This window comes from Lolium perenne, chromosome 7 (assembly GCF_019359855.2).
Source record: "Lolium perenne isolate Kyuss_39 chromosome 7, Kyuss_2.0, whole genome shotgun sequence".
In the NCBI taxonomy this organism is placed as follows: domain Eukaryota; kingdom Viridiplantae; phylum Streptophyta; class Magnoliopsida; order Poales; family Poaceae; genus Lolium; species Lolium perenne.
Window position 1 is genome coordinate 71,900,291 of NC_067250.2, and position 16,116 is coordinate 71,916,406.

Here is a 16,116-nt window from a genome sequence, read left to right on the forward strand (position 1 = left end):
CGCAGTGATGTCCCTTTGGCTATGTTCTTGTTGTCGAACCATGATGTTGTGTGAACCTTGATCTTCTCGAACCTTCATGTCGCTGAACCTTATTGTAATTGGAACCTTGATGTCGTCGAACCTTATGTGTTATTTGAACCACTATGTTGTGTCCTACATGTTGTGTGCAATGTTGTGTTTAAAACTGTTGAAATATGGTGGAATTTTTCATGGTTTAGCACAAGACAATGTGTGGCGCCCATGGCATAGGCGCCACATTGCACTGTGTGGCGCCCATGGCATCAGCGCCACACATGCCAACTTATATCAACTTACATGTCGAAAACATCCAGGGGCTCCGGACGCTTAGTCCTAGCCGTTTTGGCGACCCTCTTTGTGTGGCGCATGTGGCATCGGCGCCACATAGTGAAGTGTGGCTCCCATGCAATGGGCGCCACACAAACAGGGTCGCCAAAACGACTAAGTCCCTAGAGAATTGTCTTACAGTATGTTTTGTGCAATCATAAGTGGATGTGTGGCGCCCTTGCCACGGGCGCCACACTTTCAAAGTGTGGCGCCGATGCCGTGGGCGCCACACATCCTGCCACGTCAGTTTCGAGCACACCTCAGCATCGACGACGCCACGTCGGATGGGAGTGTGCCGCCGGCAGCACGGACGCCACTCGGTCATGTGTGGCGTCCATGGGAGGGGCGCCAAAGAAAAGGGTTAGATGAGTGAAATAGTTTGGCCAGTGGGTGGTGCTATACAGCTATAGTTTCAACAAAGGTTATTTTTGTGTAAATCGCCCGAAAGGACTAAGATGGAAGCCCCAGCTAACTCCAGGCACCTCCCTGCAAAAAAAGGACCCACGCCACAATCGATCAGGAGAAGCTTCTCCTCGCTTCTTTCCTTCCCCACCAAGCAGCCTCGCAATCGCAACCAACTCGCCGCCCCGAACCCAAACCCCCAGCGCCGCCGCCGCCGCCGCCGCCCCCACCCCCACCGCAGGCTAAACCCGCCGCCGCCACCTCCACCTCCACCTCTTATACGGTATCCGGACACCACCCGCCTCCCGCCGCCGGACGATGGGGACTGGCGCCGAGCCGGCCAAGGGGCTGCTGCCCTACCTGCAGCGCGCCGACGAGCTGCAGAAGCACGAGCCCCTCGTCGCATACTACTGTGAGTCCTCATCGTCCACACCACGCCCCGCCCCGAGGCCGCTGATCGCTGCTAGCGTTTGCGTGGCCTGAGATTTCAAATTCGATTTCAACAGGTCGGCTGTACGCGATGGAGAAGGGGCTGGTCATCCCGCCCAAGGACCGCACCAAGATGACCAACTCCATCCTCGTCTCACTCATCAACCAGCTCGAGAAGGTTCCTCCTCCTACACCTCTCCCCCCTTCCCCTTTTGCTAACCTCAATTACGTTTAGATCTGTAACGTTTGTGGCGATTAGGGTTTGTGGATTAGAACCACCTGTATGCTAGCAACCAGTCACGCCACTGCTTGTGTCAAGCTAGATTAAGAGTAGTATGGTGATTATATCTATTGTGCCACCGTCTGACTGAAATCTTAATATAGAGTCTATCAAGTCCGTTGAGTCCATCTGAATCCTAGGAACCATGAAACCAAGGGCCATGTAAAAATTGGACAGATTGATATTGCATATAGATTTCTGGGAACAGCTTCAGCAAACGATGTAAGCTTGTATTATTAGAATGTGCCCCAACAAATTTATACTGTTTCTCATAATCATCAAGTAATGGAACCAACTCAAACAATGCGTGCTGATCTTCCGTTGGACCAGAATTGCTGTGGACCAGCATCACTAACTAATACTGTCTTATCCAACGCCTTAATGCCACTGTGATGCCGCCCACTGGATTACAAATGTTGCGGTAGTGCTCCAAGATTGGATTGATTTGGGCTTGTTATTTCAGTGGGTTGATGTACCATCACTTGCATGGGTACCTAGTTTCTTTTTTGGATGGGTTGAAGGTGTGGCAACTACGCATCTAGGTTTCAGAAACTGTAGATACCCGTTATTTATATGCGTGGTTTTAAGGCGTCCACCTTAGGACGCATAGGCGCCTTGGAAAGTTTGCCCGCTTCAGGCGCTTAGGCATCTTCCTTAAGCGCTTAGGCGTCAGAGTGGGGGTAGAACTCCTTCGGGCACCTTACCGCCATTAAAAACCATGTTTATATTATGTTCTTTGTAATACCCTTAATCTCAATTATTATGGTCTAGTAAGTTTCTTTCCCTTAGATTTGTTAGAAGCTAGGTTATCTACTAGCTCACCCATGACTCCCTCTCCTGCTAAACAGATGTGCTTCACACACAACTCTGTTTTGATGTGCTTCACACACGTACACATGCAGAGCTTATGCTACTAGGAAGCTTGTGCTTCACACGCAAGTACACACATGGCTTCTACTAGTAGGAAGCTTTGTTAGATATCTCAAGTGTACCAAGCAAGGTTCAAAAAAGCGTTGAGCGTAAAGCGAGCGGTGAGATGCTGCCTAGAGGAACTGCTGCTTAAGCGAGCTTAAGCGCCGCTTAAGCGTGCAGGGCAAAAGCGTAGACGGGAGCACGGAAGTCAAATTGGGCGTACACAAGACTATAATCAGCCCTAAGCCTAAGTATATAACTCAGCCCAGCAGCAACAGCCCTAAATATATATAACTCAGCCCAGCAGCAAGAGCCCAGTATGGCAGCGTGTAGCAAGTAGCAACGAACACCCACGAGTAGCCCAGAAGCAACAGCCCAGCAGCAACACACACGACTAGCCCAGCGTGAAAAGGAATATCTGATGTGCGGCGGCAGCGGCTGGCATCTAGCATCGACTAGGTCGAGCTCGATCCAGGGCTCTGGGTGGTCGGCGGAGAGGGGATGAAGGGGACACGGAGCCTGCTTGGGGAGGATAGTCCCGGCGGCCTGAAAGAAGATGTGGAGGGCAGTAGATTCACCAGCGGCGAAGGAGGAACATCACCGGCGGAATCCGGGTGCGCCGCCTCTCTCCCACCTCTTTCTCTCTCTCGGGGATGGGGGAGTGGTCAATTGGGGTGCCAAGGAACCATATCTGGTTGTATTCCCCTCCCATCTAGCATCCCAATTTTATAATTTCTGCCTCCGACCATGGACGCGCAGCGACGCTCTTTTCTCCGCTTTGCCTCGCTTCCACGCGCCTAATCGTAGCTCAGCACTTAATCGGACCGCTTAATCGTGCTTAGCGCTTTTCCTCTCGCTCAGGCCTGAAACAGAGCGTTTGGCCTCCGCTTCGCTCTAAGCTGCGCTTAAGCGCGCCTGAGCGTACGCTTTTTTGAACGTTGGTACCAAGCTTACATCGGAGGGGTGGTACCCCTATTTATACTTGTACATGACCCTTTAGATTGTTGCCATGTGGCACAATCCAAACCCTACACCATATTTCTAGAATACTCTACAAGCTCTAGATATTTCATACTACTAAATACCTCACTCTAGAACATTCTTAATTCTAGATTTCTCTCTACATACCCTAGATACTTCATGACTAAGCTAGCTCCTTCTTTTAGCCAACTACATTGACAAGCTTACTCCTAACAATCTCCCCCGTAATCTTGTCATATCAACTATATCCCCTAATCCAGATCATCTGGACCATGCACTTCATCTTGTGAAGGCCTCACACCGCCTCACGTCAACCAACGACGTCACATTCTGCTTGTCAGCCTCACAGACTCCATATAAGATGGCATCACACCACCGATTCGGTTTCACACCGGACCTTCCATGTGCCAGTGGACCACAGTCTCGGCCTCAGACGGACTCTTTCACTTGACAATGGCATGACACCACCGTCATTGGCTTCGCACCAACCTTTCTAGAGACAACGGCATCACACCGTAGTGGTTGGCCTCACACCGACGCCCTCTATGACGATGGTATCACACCACCGCCTGTGCACACTCCGATTTCATCTTGTCGTGGATGACACCCTCATAGTGCTGGTCCCCACGACGTCTTGTAGCAGCATCACTATGCAACATTTGTTGGCTTCACACCAACTCTCTCCATGATGACAATGGCATCACACCACCGCCGTCGGCATCGCACCGATCGTCTTCCATGTGCCAGTGGACCACAGTCTCGGCCTCACACGGACTCTTTCACTTGACAATGGCATGACACCACCGTCATTGGCTTCGCACCAACCTTTCTAGAGACAACGGCATCACACCGTAGTGGTTGGCCTCACACCGACGCCCTCTATGACGATGGTATCACACCACCGCCTGTGCACACTCCGATTTCATCTTGTCGTGGATGACACCCTCATAGTGCTGGTCCCCACGACGTCTTGTAGCAGCATCACTATGCAACATTTGTTGGCTTCACACCAACTCTCTCCATGATGACAATGGCATCACACCACCGCTGTCGGCATCGCACCGATCGTCCTAAAGATGACAACACCACCGCCGTCGGTATCGCACTGATCCTCCTAAAGATGACAGCATCACACCACCATCTTGTCGCCGATGACGCCATCGCAGCGCCTTCACCATGTTGTCTTGCCCCCACATCATTTTTTTTTGCTTCGCACCAACTCTCCATAATGACGATGACATCGCACCACCGCTATCGGCACCTAGCGGCATCACACCGCAGGCAGCGTAGCCTCGCGACAACATTGCACCGTCGTATCCCCGTGGCGGTATCACACTGCCATCTCCTTGTAGTGCCATCTCACCTCCAGGTGCTAGCGGAGTGACGCCGGCGGTGAGCTCCACCTTGTGCCATCGTAATCCACCTCGCATGGAGTCCGCCGCCACCGCCTTGGATCTTGAGGCGCTGATATCAATTGTTGGCGCTACGCTATCTAGCTAGCTATCACCCATGACTCACTCTCCTGCTAAACAGATGTGCTTCACACACAGCTCTGTTTTGATGTGCTTCACACATGTACACACGCAAGGCTTATACTATTAGGAAGCTTGTGCTTCACACGCAAGTACACACATGGCTTTTACTAGTAGGAAGCTTTGTTAGATATCTCAAGTGTACCAAGCTTACTTACATCGGAGGGGTGGTACCCCTATTTATACTTGTACATGACCCTTTAGATTGTTGCCATGTGGCACAATCCAAACCCTACACCATATTTCTAGAATACTCTACAAGCTCTAGATATTTCATACTACTAAATACCTCACTCTAGAACATTCCTAATTCTAGATTTATCTCTACGTACCCTAGATACTTCATGACTAAGCTAGCTCCTTCTTTTAGCCAACTACATTGACAAGATTACTCCTAACAAGATTTATAGTCCTGATTAAGTTTCTGCATTCTCCAGGATAAGAAATCTTTGACCTTGGGGCCTGATGACCATCTTCATTTAGAGGGGTTTGCGTCAAGTGTCTTTGCAAAAGCAGATAAACAGGATCGTGCTGGACGCGCTGACATGTATTATTCTGAACCTTTCTCACTCCCTCCGATCCATAGTAAGTGTTGTGGTTTTAATTCATTTTTAGTCAAATTTGAACTAAAATCATGACACTTATTATGGATCCGAGGGAGTATTATTCTTCAATCTATTTATAGTCTCTCTAACACACTTCAAATGAATCTGCACATTCTGCAGAAACACTGCAAAAACCTTCTATGCAGCCAGCATCTTTTTTGAGATTCTCAGTCAGTTTGGTGAGGTTCAACCTGATGTAAGTGTAATATGCTCATATCTACATTTATGAAAAGTAATTATGTAAGCCTAATATGTCAGCGACTACTATAAGTTTGCCATGTAATGTTCTTGACCTATGTCAAATTCTATGTATGTATTTACACTATAATTGTCCTTATCAGCTTGAGCAGAAGCAGAAATATGCAATCTGGAAAGCTGCTGAGATAAGGAAAGCTCTCAAAGAAGGTCGCAAGCCTGAAGCTGGCCCTCCTGGTGGGGACAAAGATGAAGCACCTGACAGCACCACTACATATGCCCAGGTAACTTTCTTAGCTCTGTCGATCATCCTGATGCTGAGCGACATGTTCTTAGTAACTGCCTTGAGGACTGTTGGAGATGCTCTTATGTTAACTTAGGCTATCATCATTTGCTTGTACCTTTTCATATTGCTGCATTGTTTTGTTGAATTCAAGTGTATATCTGAAGCATCGAAGAATAATACTCCCACCGATCCATAATAATCGCTGATTTAGTACAAGTTGTACTAAATCAGTGACACTTGTCATGGATCGGAGGGAGTATCATTCTTCCATGCTCTTCAGGTATGCACTTTAATTCAACAAAACAATGCAGCATTATGAAAAGGTATCCACTTTAGTACAAAGTTGTACTAAATCAGCGACACTTATCATGGATCGGAGGGGCTATCAGCATTTGCTTGTACCTTTTCATAATGCTGCATTGTTTTGTTGAATTGAAGTGCATGGAAGAATTATACTCCCTTCGATCTATAATAAGTATCGCGACACCTATCATGGATCGGAGGGAGTAGCAGTTATGCCAGAGTACAGCTGTGCAGATTTGGCATTTTCTCATTTACAGTTGTGTTTTTGTCTATTGTTGATCAGGATATTGGGCGAAGCCAGTCTTTCAGCAGCAGCCAGAATGGGAATGGGGCACCATCTCAATCTGTTGACAAGGTCATTTGGCAAACCTGTATTATCTTTTTTTTGTTTTTTTTTTGTTTTTGTTGTCTTAAGGAAGCTCTAGTTTTGTGAATGTTATTATCTTTCTGTATACAGGATTTCAGTAGAAGGGATAGCTTTTCCCCTGTCCAGCCAGGAAATGTACCTTCTCGACAAGGTACAGAGAAGTTCAATGACCATGTCTCTCCCCAAGCACATTTCTCACCACCACCACCACCTCCAGGGTCCGAGTTCTCATCTCCACAGTCCCAGTTCTCACCTCCACCACCTTCATCTTATTCCTCCCCTTCGTACCAAGGAGCAGATTACCCTCCTCCTGATACGCACACACCACACCCCAACTATTCCTCTGCATCGTACCCAACCACGGACTACCCAGCCAACGAAGTCCACAAACCACCATCCAATTATTCCCCACCCCCATACACAAGAACAGACCACCCTTCAGATGACAATTACAACCCCCAGAGCAATGACAAGCCAGACATCTCAGCTTACCCCCACACATACCAGCAGCCACCCTACACGGTTGAACCCCAGCACACCTCTCAGAACTACTATGCCACAGAAACCCCACCTGCTCCTTACAACTACCCAAACTTCCAGTCCTACCCGAGCTTCCACGAGACCACACTGCCCTCCGTCACGACCCACCAGCCTCCGTTTCATCCCACAAATGATGGTGCGACTGCTCCATCATACTCTCCTTCCGCATCAAATCATCCTGCACCGATGCAATACCAGCCCAGAGATGAGGCTACACATCATCAGGTCAGCCCTGTCGTTGCTGCTGCTGCTGCACCGCCAGCTAGCCAGTATATGTATGACAGCAGCTACCAGCCAGCGGTTGAGAAGATTGCGGAGGCCCACAAGGCTGCGAGGTTTGCGGTTGGAGCTCTTGCATTTGATGATGTGTCTATTGCTGTGGAGCACCTGAAGCGCGCTCTGGATCTCCTGACAAACCCTTCTGCTGAAACACATTAGCTGTCTGGTCGTCAAAGGAAACATATTCTGTAAATACACCATAGTGTAAGTATGAGCACATGGAGGTGTATGGCTGATCGCGCATACATACAAGATCGCTGGTTGTGGGGATGAAAGGTAGCGCATACATACAAGATCGCTGGTTGTGGGGATTTTTTTCCTAGTATGCTATATGGCTTCTTGTGCCACCTTGAGTTATTTGTTGTTGGAGTTTTGTGATAAGGCCATATTGGCCATTGCTTCAATGGCACATCCTGAGTGGTGATGTGTTGTGATCTCTTTATAAAGGTTGCTTTTCATTCAAGGCCTGTTTTCGTGTGTGTCCATTTTCTGGTTTGATTGCCATGCCATTTTTAAAGTTTTGGAAATTACTGCTATGTGACGTTTGCATTTCCTGCTTTGTAGAAGTCAAGGGGTCACGCCTGCAGCAAAGTCGGCATTGGTACACAGCCTCTGTTTAACTTTATGGCAAGTGTCCGCAGCACCCATTTCTTAGTACACTACGGAGATTGCAAACTACTCCGATGAACTGATGTTCCATACTAAGCTACGTTGCACATGTCAAAACGTTTCTCTGACCAATCGCCATATGCTGGATCTGGGGCATGGTTGCGCATCAGGAAACCTCATCACAGCTACGTCCATCCTCTATACATACAATCGGGAAGATGGCTGGCACATTGTGATTCAAAACAATCGGGAAGATGGCCGACACCTTGTGATTCAAAACACATACAAAAAAAATACAATCGGGAAGATGGCCGACACATTCTGATTCAAAAGGATGTTAGGAACCCGTCAAACTATCGACATCAGCAAAACCGCTCGCGGATTCATCATACTAAACCTGCAAAATAATTAAATACGGGCCAATACTGGAAACCATGTTCTCCATACTTCCAACTCAAAATATGCACTGATGGGAACGAGGCAAAGTAGGATACTTCCAATGTTTTTTCCAAAGAGAAAGGCAACACGATAGACAATTATACCATTTTGAAAACGGACAGAGATTTGGTGCACGACACAAGTGATCAAAAAAAATTGAAAATAATATTTCTAAGTTTCAAAAATTCTGAAAAAATCATAATGTAGCCAGGAATGTATTTTACAAATGAGAAAATTTTCAATTAGAAAGAATGTATAGTTTGGGCTACACAAAAACAACAAAAGTGTAGATCCGAGCATAGTGATTTTAAATCTCTAAAAAAGACAGATTTTGTCATTTTTGTGTAGCTCAGAATACAAAACATTTGAAATTGATATTTTACAGTTAGTGGGATATATCATTAGCTACTTCTAAAAAATCATATTTTTTCAAAACCTTTAAATATTTTTTTTGAATTTTCTAATATGCCAAAGAGGGCTGGTGCTCGGGAGCCAAGATTACTTTTCATTAAAAATCACACAACTTTATTCTCGAATTAGATGAGCTATAGCAAATTAAACTAATGTATAAGGATAAATGAAACAAATGTGCTCTAGTAGATCCTCTAATGGAGAGGCCCATCGAACTTGCTCGGAGTAGTGTTAGCCAAGGGGAAGGACGCCGGTTGTGGCTCCTAAACCCACCTGATGGTGATGGCTTATGTATCCCGGAAAACGCTTACGATCCGGCGACCGATCGCTCGCCAGTGATCGGTCGTCCGGCCTCGCTCCCGCTTCGGCTTAATGGGTCTGTTTTTTCGGCCCAACAATGGTTTCGCTGCAAAACACATGAGTTAGATGATGAATTTTTTGTTGTAAACAATCCGTAATTTTTGTAGGATTTGTTGTTAACAATTGTTGTAAAGAGACAACATTTTTTTTTGTTTGATGCTAATAAAGTGATCTTTTTGTTGTAACCATTTGTGACTTTTGGATAAAATAGTAGGTGATTTTTGTTGTAATTCAATCTGTAGCAAATTAAATATCGCTTGACCACTTTGCATCAATTTTGCAAACATATTGATTTTTTATTGTAATCATTTGTGACTTTTTGTAAAAAAAGTTGGTGACTTTTGTTGTAATTTAATATGTAACAAATTAATGTTTTCTTCTTTTTTGTAAACATATGGATTTTTGTTGTAATAGTCTCCGGTTTTTGTTAATAATAATGGCTGCTTTTGTTGTAAATTGATCTCCAACAAAACAATTTGTTGGTTTAACCACTTTATTTTGTGACATTACTTTTTCAAAATGTTGCGACTTTTTGTTGTAATAGTATATATTTTTTGTACGCGGAAAGATGATTTTTGTTGTAATACTCTTTCACATTAGGGAGGTACTGCGGGTTGGTTTCCAGAAAAAGGAGGGTGGCAAATGTAAAACTGCATTTAAACTATTATCTGAGAAATATAGTACTGCGGGTTGATTCTCCACAAAATCGGGGGCTATAATGTAAACTTCCTAATGCGACTGATTCTGGACGTCGGATCGCCATCGGACGGCGCGGAGGGCAACCGATTTTTGGCCCCAGATCCGGCGACCGACGCCCAGCGTTCGCCCACCATCAATGAATAAAGAGTGGTCGATTCTCAAAAAAAAAAAAGATGCCGCTCAGCCCCCACTCCTCTGTTTTGTAATGCATAGTTCACTTGTTATTTATGTGACATGTTCTAATCATCAAAGTCGCAGGAACTTATGTCAAGTGCTACACAAAGTTACAGGATAAATAGTCGTGGCTACATCATCGATATTACCAATGGCCTGGTCAGGCAAGCAAGTTAATGCAAGATAACATACCGAAGGATCAGAAACGAACCTGACAAAGAGAACTGGATGCAGCTTACCACCTGATTTCAGGGCATCACCAACTTCAAGCGCTCTGCAAAGCTACAACACTGTCAGAGTAGCCTTTGGCGCAACCGTTGATCTTGTAACCTTACCATGTTTTGGAGGCAGAGGTCTGCCCTTACTACATGCTAGGCACGCTGGACAATACCACTGCATCAGGCAGCCCTTCATTCTCATAACGCTGAACACACATTAAGTGCAAACCCCTCTCACAAGCATCACAGACAAGCAAAGTCTAAACATCGTTGATAAATGTCGTTGATGGCACTGTCCAGCTAGGGCGATTGGCAGGTTGATGCAGAATTTGTTGAACATTTTTCGCTATTGTGTCGATTGGAGAAGCAGGGTTTCTGTTCAGCAGGTGCTGCTCCTGGTTGTGGAACTTTATGTCCGATAACAGTGTTCATCGTGAAAGTTTGAATCGAGGGTGCCTGCTTTTCCTGAGGTTTTCCTTCACTAGAACCCTGAATGTACTTTGAGTGGACTTGGTAGCGGTAACATGAGCTAATGTATTTGCCCGGAGAAAAGTCCGATTTGAACATGGATGCATGTGAACCCTAGTTGAAAATGCATTTTCCAAATGTTAAAAAAATCTGAAATAAAAATATCCGGGTACGTACGCATGTTTCATGTGTGCGTAGAAAGTTTTCGCGGAGAAATCACTTTTTTATTTCAGAATCTAAAAAAGACAAAATACGTCACATATATACTGCTATATAGCCCTGCAAAATTTCACTTTTTTGCCGAGACAAAATAAAAAGTTTTTTCGTCACGAAACTCACGTCCAGGGCACATATTTCAGATCATCTAGAAAATCATTTTGTGTTTCGATTTTTAAAACATGTTTTGACATCACAAACGGAACTTTTTAAAAAGTGGGTTCACATGCCCCCATGTTCTATATATGCACACTCATTTGCCCGGCCAGTAGTTGCTGCAGAAAATGTGATATAGACAAAGTTACTGACTATGTGAAACTAGGATAAAATGAGCTAAACAGAAATACAAAAAAGATCCAAATATAAAATGCAAAGGTCGTCTTATTCAAAACCTCAATCATCACATACCCTCTCTCCCACTTCACGCCTTGGAACACGCTGTTTTTATAGAGAGAAAGGCGCTTTCCCATCTTCTTAACCTGAAATGAAGGGGTGCCCCTGGGAAGAGATCCAGTGAAGACGGGTGGGCCTGTAGCTCAGAGGATTAGAGCACGTGGCTACGAACCACGGTGTCGGAGGTTCGAATCCCTCCTCGCCCACAGCCTTCCAAAGGGGGAAGGGCCTTTACTTTCCCCCTGAGGAAAAGAATGGTCTTAGCAATAGAAAGAGGAAGGAAGTCGAAGTCGAACCACACCGTATGGCTGAATCGGATGTGCTGCTTTGCCAACCTCATCGAATACATATAGGCTTGACAATACTCTGAAGATGTTGCAGTACTACTGCAGGGAGGCATCTTGTGTACTCCCTTGGTTTCATAATTTGAACTAAAAAACCACAACATGAATTATGGAACGTCATATGATTTGCACTGTGTTAGTAGGCGACGGTTCACCAGACTCGTATAATGTGCCGTCAGTTTTCCTCTTGAAGCATTTTAGTAGGACATGAACCTTCTATTTTAATTTCACCATGTTCTTAGGTGAAATTGAACTCATTCCTTCGAAAATCCTATGGGATTCTATGTGTTCGAAAATTTCTGAATATAAATCTAGCCAAACAATAATGAATTTATGTACAGATCAATACATAGTCTAATTTTACTGGACAAAAAAAAGAACAAAAAGCTAGCTAGTAAACGGAATTCCAATGCTAACTGCCGCTGGACTTCTGGTAGGCGGCGGCGAAGACAGGGTTGCAGACATCCTCCAGCTCCTTGAGCTTCTCCACGTAGTCGTCCTTCTCAGCGTCCAAATTGGCGTTGTCGATCCACTCACTGACCTCCCTTGCCGCCTCCTTCACCCTCTCTTTATCGCTGCCGTCCATCCTCCATCCCATCTCGCCGTCGACCGTCGTCCGGACATCGTACACGCAAGCCTCCAGCTTGTTCCTCGCGTCCACCTTCTCCATCACCTTCTTGTCCTGCTCAGCGAACTCCTCCGCCTCGCGCACCATGCGGTCGATCTCCTCCGGGCTGATGCGGCGGTCGGTGGCGCTGACGATCTCGATCTTCTCCGACCTGCCGGTGCCCTTGTCCGCCGCCCGCACGTGAAGGATGCCGTTGACATCCACCTCGAAGGTCACCTCGATCTGCGCCGTGCCCCTTGGCGCCGGCGCGATCCCAGTGAGGTCGAACTTGCCGAGCAGCCGGTTGTTTTTCGTCATGCTCCGCTCGCCCTCGAACACCATGACCGTCACTGTGGTCTGTCTGTCCTTGTAGGTGGTGAACATCTGCGTCCTCTTCATCGGCACCGGCGAGTTCCGTGGTACCACGCTCGCCATCACACCGCCGGCCGTCTCAATGCCGAGCGTCAGCGGCGTCACGTCGAGCACCAACAAGCCGCCGTTGTCGCCGACCACGATGCTCCCCTGCACGGCGGCGCCGTAGGCCACGGCCTCGTCGGGGTTGACACCCTTGTGGGGCTCCTTCCCGTCGAAGTAGTCTGTGAGGAGCTGCTGGATCTTGGGGATCCTGGTGCTGCCGCCGACGAGCACGACCTCGTCGATGTCAGCCTTGGAGAGCCCGGTGTCCGCCATGGCCTTCTTGACGGGTGCCATGGTCTTGCGAAAGAGGTCGGCGTTGAGCTCCTCGAACCTGGCCCTCGTGAGCGGCTCCGACAGGTCGACGCCGTTGACCAGCGACTCGATCTCGACTCGGACCTGGTGTTGGTTGCTGAGCGCCCGCTTAGCGCGCTCGCACTCGCGGCGGAGCTTGCCGAGCGCGCGGGCGTCGCCGGAGACGTCGATGCCGTGCTTCCGCTTGACGAGCTTGATGAAGTGGTCCATGACGCGCTGGTCGAAGTCCTCGCCTCCGAGGTGTGTGTCGCCGTTGGTGGCAAGGACCTCGAAGACCCCGCCGTCGAGCGCGAGCACGCTGACATCGAAGGTGCCGCCGCCGAGGTCGAAGACGAGCACGGTCTTTTCCTTCTTCTCATCCACCTTGTCGAGGCCATAGGCGAGGGCAGCGGCGGTGGGCTCGTTGATGAGGCGGACAACGTTGAGCCCCGCGATGGCACCGGCGTCCTTGGTGGCCTGGCGCTGGGCGTCGTTGAAGTAGGCCGGGATGGTGATCACGGCGTCTCGCACCTTCTCGCCGAGGTACGCCTCCGCCGTCTCCTTCATCCGCGTCAGCACCATGGCGCTGACCTCCTCCGGGCTAAACAGCCTCACGTCGCCGTCCTTCACCTCCACTTCCGCGTGCGGCTTGCCGTTCTTTTCGACGACCTTGTACGGCAGAAGCTTCATGTCCCTCTGCACCTCCGCGTCGGCGAACTGGCGGCCGATGAGGCGCTTGGCGTCGTAGACGGTGCGAAGCGGGTTGGCGGCGGCCTGGTTCTTTGCAGCCTCGCCGATGAGCCTCTCGCCGGTGTCGGTGAAAGCAACCCAGGAAGGCGTGATCCGGTTCCCCTGGTCGTTGGCGATGATCTCCACGTGCCCGTTCCGGTACACGCCCACGCAGGAGTACGTCGTGCCCAGGTCGATGCCGATCACTGGCCCGCCGGAGCCCTTCGTCGCCGTCGACGCCTGCGCCGCTCCAGCAGAGGGAATCGCCGTGGCCGCGACGAGCAGCACCGCGAGCAACATACTCCGAACAGCAGCGACGAGCGAGCCATGTCGCCGGCGATCGCGAGCCATGGCGCCGGTGATCGCGAGCCCGATCGATCGATCTTTTCTCGAAGGTAGCTAGCTGAAGTAGGAGTACATAGCAGGAGGAGGTGGAGGCGCTGCTATTTATGGCGGCAGAACATACCGCGCGCGACGGCGTCAGGTGGTCGAATCGGAGGTGGTCTCCGACGCTGTCTGCTCCTCGGGATCGTGGCAACACGCGGGCGGGGCGATCTGGGCCGTGGGATGCGATGATCGGGCGGCTGTGAGTGTTTGTGACGTGTTGGCGGGAACCAGGCTACCACTGCGTGGTGTTGACGAGCAATTGATTCGATTGTTCGATCCGTTTCCAAAAAGAATCCGTTGATGGCCCAACTTCGCAGGTTTCATATCTGTCCCACTCCAAATTTCGTTGGCCGACAAGGTTTAGAACTGGATACCACAGTTGTTTCGAACCTCACCAAAATTTCCGCAATTTCAAATTTTATCGTCAAATTATTTACTCCATCCAATCCATATTACTTGATGAAAAATACATATATCTATTCTTAAAATGTGATTAGATACATCTATATTAGCGTCAAGTAATATAAATCAGAGAGGGTACGTCTAAATTTCATAGGACTCTTTAATTTTGTCCAGACTGAAATTTCGAAGCGCTGCAGGGAGGGGGCGGAAGCACCTGGATGATCATCTCAGCACTAAATTAGCAGACATAATGATTTTTTCTAAGGCGTAGAACTTCAGGTTATCATGCTCTATGTGATATTGGAGCAAGTATAAGTGTGATACCATATTCTCTATATTTTGAAATCAAGCCTGGCATTGATCCCATACACATGGAAGAGACAAGTATAACTATCCAACTTGCTAATAAAGAGTATATTTGTCCTTTAGGTATGGTTAGATATGTTGAAGTATTAGTAGGGGAAGATCAAATACCCCATAGATTTGATTGTGCTTGGTTGTTCCCAAGATTCTTTTTGTCCTATCATATTTGGTAGACCATTCTTACATACTGTGGGTGCTGAAATTAGTTTACCAAAAGAGAAGGTATTCATTAAATTTGTTGGTGAAAGACTATAATTTTACTTTTTTGAAATTTATTGATAAGCATTTAGAAAAATAAAAAATAAAAAGATATAGTGGACACTCTTGCTTCTGTGGTATTCGCCTCATCGGACGCGATGGAACGATATGTGCTTAATCAGGAGGAGCCATTTGTGATGAAGAGAAAGAAGCATTGGAACAAATACTATCTCAGCAACCACCACAACTATAATTACATATTCCACGTGATGATCTAAGAGAACTATCCCCACCAAAAGAGAACCCTAGTTTTAAACTTAAACCATTGCCTAAAGATATGAAATATGCATTCCTTAATGAGAAGAGAATATATTCTGTTATTATTAATGCTAACCTTTCAGCTAAAGAACAAACAAAGTTATTTGAAATACTGCGAGCTCATAGGCCAGCAATTGGCTATTCACTTGATGACTTGAAAGGTATAAGACCGCTTTATGCATGCATAAAATTAACTTTGAAGAAGATGCAAAGCATGTTGTTGACTATCATCCAAAAATGAAGAAGTGGCAATGAAAGAGGTAATCAAACTCATTGAGGCATGTATTATCTATCTCATAGCTGATAGTAAATGGGTAAGTCATGTTCATTTGTGTGCCTAAAAAGGGTGGAATCACTATGATTCCAAATGATGAAAATAAACTTGTAGCCCAACGTACTATTAGTGATTATAGAATGTCATTGATTTCAGGAAGCTAAACAAAACTATTCGTAAAGATCATTATCCTTTGATATTTATTGATCAAATTCTAGAGAGATTATCTAAACACTCACTCCTTTGTTATCTAGATGGTTATTTAGGTTTCTCCCAGATTCCGGTGCACAAAAAAGATCATGAAAACACAACTTTCACCTATCCCTTTGGTACTTTTTCTTATA

General features: G+C 47.0%; 2 protein-coding genes across 2 annotated transcripts; one reads left to right on the forward strand and one right to left on the reverse strand.

The window, feature by feature from the left end:
• The first annotated feature begins 935 nt into the window (after positions 1 to 935).
• LOC127317121 (protein HOMOLOG OF MAMMALIAN LYST-INTERACTING PROTEIN 5) lies at positions 936 to 7,919 on the forward strand. Its single transcript, XM_051347646.2, has 7 exons — positions 936 to 1,159; positions 1,254 to 1,354; positions 5,319 to 5,428; positions 5,607 to 5,682; positions 5,828 to 5,965; positions 6,554 to 6,625; positions 6,728 to 7,919. Exons 1-7 carry the CDS (start codon positions 1,066 to 1,068, stop codon positions 7,613 to 7,615), a joined length of 1,479 nt encoding a protein of 492 aa, XP_051203606.1. The 5' UTR covers positions 936 to 1,065; the 3' UTR covers positions 7,616 to 7,919.
• A 4,272-nt stretch (positions 7,920 to 12,191) lies between these two features.
• LOC127317120 (heat shock 70 kDa protein BIP5-like) lies at positions 12,192 to 14,228 on the reverse strand. Its single transcript, XM_051347645.2, has one exon. It carries the CDS (start codon positions 14,179 to 14,181, stop codon positions 12,199 to 12,201), a length of 1,983 nt encoding a protein of 660 aa, XP_051203605.1. The 5' UTR covers positions 14,182 to 14,228; the 3' UTR covers positions 12,192 to 12,198.
• Positions 14,229 to 16,116: the final 1,888 nt, after the last annotated feature.

Bases quoted from the DNA above. Each gene is read 5' to 3' on its own strand.
- LOC127317121 (XM_051347646.2), top strand. From the start codon at position 1,066: ATGGGGACTGGCGCCGAGCCGGCCAAGGGGCTGCTGCCCTACCTGCAG. The intron at 1,355-5,318 runs GTTCCTCCTCCT...TGCATTCTCCAG, and splicing joins TCATCAACCAGCTCGAGAAG to GATAAGAAATCTTTGACCTT. The intron at 6,626-6,727 runs GTCATTTGGCAA...TTCTGTATACAG, and splicing joins CATCTCAATCTGTTGACAAG to GATTTCAGTAGAAGGGATAG.
- LOC127317120 (XM_051347645.2), bottom strand. From the start codon at position 14,181: ATGGCTCGCGATCGCCGGCGACATGGCTCGCTCGTCGCTGCTGTTCGG.